Source organism: Lactuca virosa, chromosome 1 (assembly GCF_052849685.1).
Source record: "Lactuca virosa cultivar CGN04683 chromosome 1, Lactuca_virosa_CGN04683_v6, whole genome shotgun sequence".
Taxonomy (NCBI): domain Eukaryota; kingdom Viridiplantae; phylum Streptophyta; class Magnoliopsida; order Asterales; family Asteraceae; genus Lactuca; species Lactuca virosa.
This window is the reverse complement of record NC_136426.1, coordinates 51,724,081-51,730,019: the sequence shown is the minus strand read 5'-3', so window position 1 is coordinate 51,730,019 and position 5,939 is coordinate 51,724,081. Positions and strand designations below refer to the sequence as shown.

General features: G+C 31.9%; 1 protein-coding gene across 1 annotated transcript; it reads right to left on the bottom strand.

The window, feature by feature from the left end:
- Positions 1-824: 824 nt before the first annotated feature.
- Positions 825-4,603, bottom strand: LOC145128433 (protein ACTIVITY OF BC1 COMPLEX KINASE 8, chloroplastic-like). Its single transcript, XM_079063250.1, has 12 exons — positions 4,244-4,603; positions 3,782-3,910; positions 3,279-3,473; positions 3,145-3,192; positions 2,909-3,037; positions 2,662-2,786; positions 2,479-2,589; positions 1,877-1,985; positions 1,659-1,777; positions 1,421-1,574; positions 1,206-1,350; positions 825-1,100 (listed from the first exon to the last, which is right to left on the bottom strand). The coding sequence occupies exons 1-12, from the start codon at positions 4,352-4,354 to the stop codon at positions 1,024-1,026; spliced, it is 1,452 nt and encodes a 483-aa protein (XP_078919376.1). The 5' UTR covers positions 4,355-4,603; the 3' UTR covers positions 825-1,023.
- Between the last annotated feature and the right edge of the window lie 1,336 nt (positions 4,604-5,939).

Below are 5,939 nucleotides of genomic sequence, written 5' to 3'. Positions count from 1 at the left end.
AAATACATACGAACAAGAAACAATTTTGTCAAGAAGGCCATCTTTTAGTGACTTATGCAACCCAAAAGAGTAGAATTTCGAAAATTCCAAAGCATCCAAAAAGTTGTTTATTGCGTAATAAATAACTCAAGTTGATAACTTTGGTGTGAGATATCTGCTTCTAAATCTTTGATGTGTGTGTGTCGCTATAGATGTATTTTGCATTTTGCTTCGTGCTAACCTCATTTCTATGCTTAGAGCTACCATTTTTCCCTTGGATTTACCTTGAGAAGTCCCTTATAGATATGATTTTTGCGTTGTGAGGTTAGATAACTTGGGATTTGGGATTAATTCTACATCAAGCATTGCATTTACTTACAATGTTTTTTGCTTATGTTGCATATTGTGTTTTATGATATTTATAACAATGTAGTTTGTTATTTCAATGCTTTCCCTCAAGATAAAAGTTCTAAATGACTAATGAGTTTAAATGTTTTTACAGGGTTAAACATACGGATTTTGTGAACATCAATATTCTCCTGCAAATGTCTAACCCATGTAACGCTTATTAGGCTTTCCAAACATATGTTCATATTGATGCTTAAATCGGTGGTTGGAAGATTTAGAGCTTGTGGACATTTACAATATATTATTAAATTGATGTTTGAAATAGTATTAACACTTTATGGTTGCTTATATTATATTCGATGCCCTTGCATACCCTTTTTGACAATTTATTTTATTCTTAAAAGATTTGAAATGGTTTGGGAAGGTCACTGCACAATTTACCTCAAATAGTTTTCAAACTAGTCATGCTATAGATGTTTCAATTGGTGAGACCGAAGTTAGGAGCATCATGCAAGAGAAAAACCATTGAGCATGCTAAGTCGTTGGCAAAATACGAACAAACAAGGGGCTCGATTCAAATTATAATTAAAACTCACACTTTTCTAGTGGTATAGTATACCACTGTACTAATTAAATTGATAAATAAATGATTTAACTCTACCATAAACAAGATTTATATATAAAGCTTCATCTGTATCAATTACGGTTGTTGCCCCAAAATATTCTTTTCAAAAACCCACGTTGGTTTCGTTCTCTGGTCCTCATATCCTCGACTGAAAAGATTATAATAAAAAAACTTATGTATTCTAAGATTTTAACAAAGGATTATAATAAATAATTTCAAGATGTAAAGAGTTGTTGAAATTGAGCTGATGGACCTTTTAGTCTGCCAGCAAGAAATAACGCTTCTTCAGCAATGGGCCTCCATTGCTCCGCACATGAGTAGTCGATTCCCAGACCGACGCTAAGCCCTCTCAACAATTGCACCGTGCGAAGAACAGAAAACAATTCCTCCGGAAAAGACTAAACAAAGTAATCTAATCAGTGTAATGGAATGACCGATTCCATTCCATCAGAAGTGAAACACACGTACCCGTACTGCGACCTTTTTAATTGAAGAATCTTCCGAGAAAGGCTGCAACACCTTCACTCCCGGTGGTAATTTTGTATCAAACATTACCTGAGCCAACTTAAACAATTCCGTCTTTTCATCTGAACACATGCTTAACGTATCTATGCCAAGTTCCCTTTATAAATATAATTACACCGATTAATTAACATTTAACAAACATTTATTAGTCTAAATGGACATAATTTTTTAATGTATTTACCGAAAGCCCTCTGAAGCCCTTGTGGGGTCATTATCAGCTATAGCTAGAACCAAATTGGCATAACCTAGCCTCAATGTGTTTGGAAGATCTTTCACTTGTCCATAATCAAGCAACGCCACCTAAAAGATAATTTAACAAAAAAAAGGAAAAAGAAAATATAAATTCAAGCATCAAACAGCATTATTTAGAAGAAAAAGAAAATTAAGCCACATAATTACCTCTGAGCCTTTACAGATGAGAATATTTCCGGGGTGGGGATCCGCATGAAAGAATCCACTCTTGAGTATCATCTGTCCATATGCAAGTGTAAGACTTTTTAGGATGTTCCTGCATTTGAAGAGGGCCTTCACTTAGATACTGTTTCTTTTTAACTTAAGCATTTAGTTTTCAAAGCTTTACATGGTTGTTTCTTTTTTTACTTAATCTGGACATAATGATTTAATGGGTTAGGCCAAAAAAACACGGCTTAATGTATTAAGACACCAACCCTTTACCTATTTTCTCTTACATTAAAATCGATGCATATTGGTATAATTGATTGATATTGTAAAATTTGTGTTTTGGAATGTAAGGGTAAAAACGTCATTTAGTCTCATTCAGACAGTTTATTCGGTCTAGATTAGAAACAGACCTTATGTAAGTGTTTCTTTTTTACTTAATGCAGAAAGAACAACTCAACAGAACTTTTTACAAATTTGCCCTCGTTTACTTTTTTCCTTCCATTTCTTAATTATTATTTATCCAGATAAAACTATTTAAGAATAAGGTGGCAAATGAAATTCTTCATACTCTCTCTCTCTCTGAGTCTGTGGGGGCTTACTGCTTTGCTGCTGCTGCCATCTTACCATCCGGATTTATGCCCCTTTTCGTAATTTCATCTCCAAGATTCAGAATCGGGATCCCATCTATATACTCCATTGCCAACACCCTCCTATTCAATATTCAATTTAGAAATTTTCAAAAAGGGGTATTTTAGACATTTTACTAGCAGCCAAATACTCACCTGGTGACCGCATTGCGTACAACCCGTGGGACTTTAACAGGTGTCTTTCGGTTAACTGAAAGTAGAAAAGCTCTAATTCTATCCATGGCATCGGCTTCTCTTGTAAAATCGAATTCATACCCTATCTTGAATGACATGAATGAAAACAAGATTAGCATATTACAAAACAAGAAATGTAAAATTACCTAACTATCCCTAACTTTACTCAAAACGATTATCTGATTGTGATTCTTGGGTTGGTGGTCACCTGCTTCTCCATTTCTTTACACACGGAGAAGAAATCAAATTTGACATCTGTCTTTTGTATGCATAATGCAAAAGCTTGCAAATTCCTAATATCTGTCATCATCAAGTCTTGAACACCAGGATGTTGTACCTATAGCATAGATTATAATTGAAAAAGATATTTAGATTTTTTAAATAAAATTAATTTAAATAATTCTCCCCTCTCAGAGTAATCATAGATTTTTTCTATGGCCTTACCTTGACAACAATATCATTTCTATCGCCTTTTAACCTAGCTCGATGAACCTAAATCAGAAAGAAACACATTTGAGGTATAATATAAAACATTCAATTTAACAACTTTTAGTTTTTGATTGTGATAAACAGGATACCTGTGCAATCGAAGCAGAGCCAATAGGATCCCAATCAAATCTTTCAAACATTTCATCAACACTTTTACCCAACTCCTTCTCAAGAACAAGTTGCACCATGTTTGATGGGGTTGCAGGAGCTTGATCACACAGAGTAACTAACCTCCTCACCCATGCAGCTGGTGCTAAGTCCGGTTTTCCAAGAATTTGAGCAATCTAACAAATTTGCCATTTTTACATCAAGATTTACCCTCCATTCTATAGTAAGTATCATAGTCCTACAATCAAATTCCCTCATAATGGACTTAACGAAGACTTAATCTCATAAGCTATATGTGGATCTTTTTTTTGCTTAATGCACAAAGTTGGGAACATAAGCTGAAAATTTACCAATTAACCAACTTAATCCATCACGCAACAAAAATACTAAAACCCAAATTGAATTACACATTAAGAGTCCATAAAAAGGCAAAAAGAACAATACGCATCATATAAAGATTCAAACTTTTTGATCAAACACTAACCTTGAGAAAGAACCCACCCATGTCAGAACACATGGAATAAACTTTTTCAGCCGCATGTTCATGTTGTCTCTCCCACATTGCTTCTGCCTTCTCCACATCCTTCTCGAAATTAACTCGAAGTTGAAACACCTATTAACGTAAACACACCATAAAATGAAAGCATCAAGAAACCATGAATACCTCAAATTGGGAAAATAATGGCAAGAAAACACTTTTACCCGCAAAAAGAAAACGTCGAGGAACAAAGAAGAACTGAAATTGGGATAAGAAAGGCCAAAAAAACACAATATAACCCCAAAGCGATAACATCAAGAAGCCAAGAAGACCTCAATTACGAAAATATGGCCAAGACAACACAAGACACCCGAAAAAAAAAATATAACATCGAGAAACCAAAAAGAACCTCAATTGGGGCAACAATTACTATCTGGCTTACTTCTAACGATTGCTTGAATCGTTTACCTTATAACCAGTGTAGATATCCACAGCTCGGGCCCAGAATTGGAAGGAGCGTTGCCATGGTCTAACGCCAGTGGAAAACTTCTCTTGAAATTCTGTGAAATCAAGAGGCATACTGTGATTGTGTCTTTGGTTCCTACTTCCCACAAGATTATTCGTGAAACTGGACGAACATGGGAAAAAATAAAGGGGTTTTGCTCATTATATGTGCGTGATTCAAGTGGTCACCCTTTTGCGTTACTCCTTGGTTCCATTTTGAGCCATGCGAGAATGAGTGAAAGTTTGGAACTTTGGGTAATATCGGTTAGCTAGAAATGTGGCTACGATGGAATTCTGGAATTGGTGCTGGGCCCGTTTATGCTATGCTAAAATGTGGAGCGTATCGTTATCTAAACACTCAAGGCATGTGCTATGGATTTTAGGAGTGTTTAATGATGAAATTGATGTCTTGTATTTTTCTTTAACAGGGATGAGATTTGGTGTGGTATGAATAGTGGCATCAAAACTTATATCAACAGAATAACCTAGCGAAATGCTAGATTAAAAGAAAAATACAAAAAAAGTTAAATAGGATACATAAGCCAAAAATTCCAAACTACATCGGAGTTGGAATCCTGGTTTTTCAACACCAATATTCGTATTTATGTTAATTTGAAACTTTAATAATGTATTTATGTTAATATTTTAACTACATAGTTATGTTATAATTATGTTATGTACTACATCAATATTCGTTATATACAGTATATTATAATTAGGCTTATTTTTTGTTTTATATATTATAATTAATGTTATTTTTTATGTTGTTTAAGTAAATATTTATTTTGAAGCATATTAATTAAATACATTTTATTTGGAATAATGACCTATAAATTTTTTAATTATGAAACAATTTCATATATTAACGTTGGAAATGATTTCTTGAAACTTTGGATGACTAAATTAATAATTTAGTATATAACTGAAAGTCAAAATGCTAAATCAATCAAATACATTATTTAATTAAAAGAATAGAATTAACATATAAAAATATTATTTATATTTAACCATAGGTTTTATTTTTCTAATAATATTTTTCTCTTTCTCATATTTTTTTTTCTAAATTTTAGTTTAATTGTAAATACTAAAATATAATAATATCTATGTAACTAATTGTGCATAAAGTTTTAAAAAAAATTTAAACATATATAAAGTTTTAAATTTTTTTTTCTCTTTTTCTTAATTTTTTTTTTCTAAATTTTAGTTTAATTGTAAATACTAAAATATAATAATATCTATGTAACTAATTGTGCATAAAGTTTTTAAAGAAAAATTAAACATATATAAATAAGATTTTATTTTGAAATCTCAAACATAACACATAATAATAAAATATCGAAATTTGTACAGATATTTATAATTGATCAATTAAGAATACAAAAAATATTAAATTAAAATCCAAATCATCAACTAAGTAGATAAGTTTAGATTTAAGTTACAAAATAAGCATAAAACATAACTAAATAGAATAACTTATTATAAAATTCACACATTTGTTTCATAGTGATTGTAGGACGAAAAATATTAAGTTACACTACAATGTATATATAACAAACATATGAGCTTAGAACTTTGACATCGTAACATTGTTCGAAACGTGGCAAAACAACTCAAACAAACACAAAAACTTAATTTTCTTTATACATTGTTTTTCTCTTTT

What these genes read in the sequence shown, in the direction of transcription:
- LOC145128433 (XM_079063250.1), bottom strand. Translation starts at nt 4,354, where the DNA reads ATGCCTCTTGATTTCACAGAATTTCAAGAGAAGTTTTCCACTGGCGTT. An exon ending in ATATCTACACTGGTTATAAG is followed by an intron (nt 3,911 to 4,243) that starts GTAAACGATTCA and finishes TTACGTTAATAG; the next exon opens with GTGTTTCAACTTCGAGTTAA. An exon ending in TGGGTGGGTTCTTTCTCAAG is followed by an intron (nt 3,474 to 3,781) that starts GTTAGTGTTTGA and finishes CAAATTTGTTAG; the next exon opens with ATTGCTCAAATTCTTGGAAA.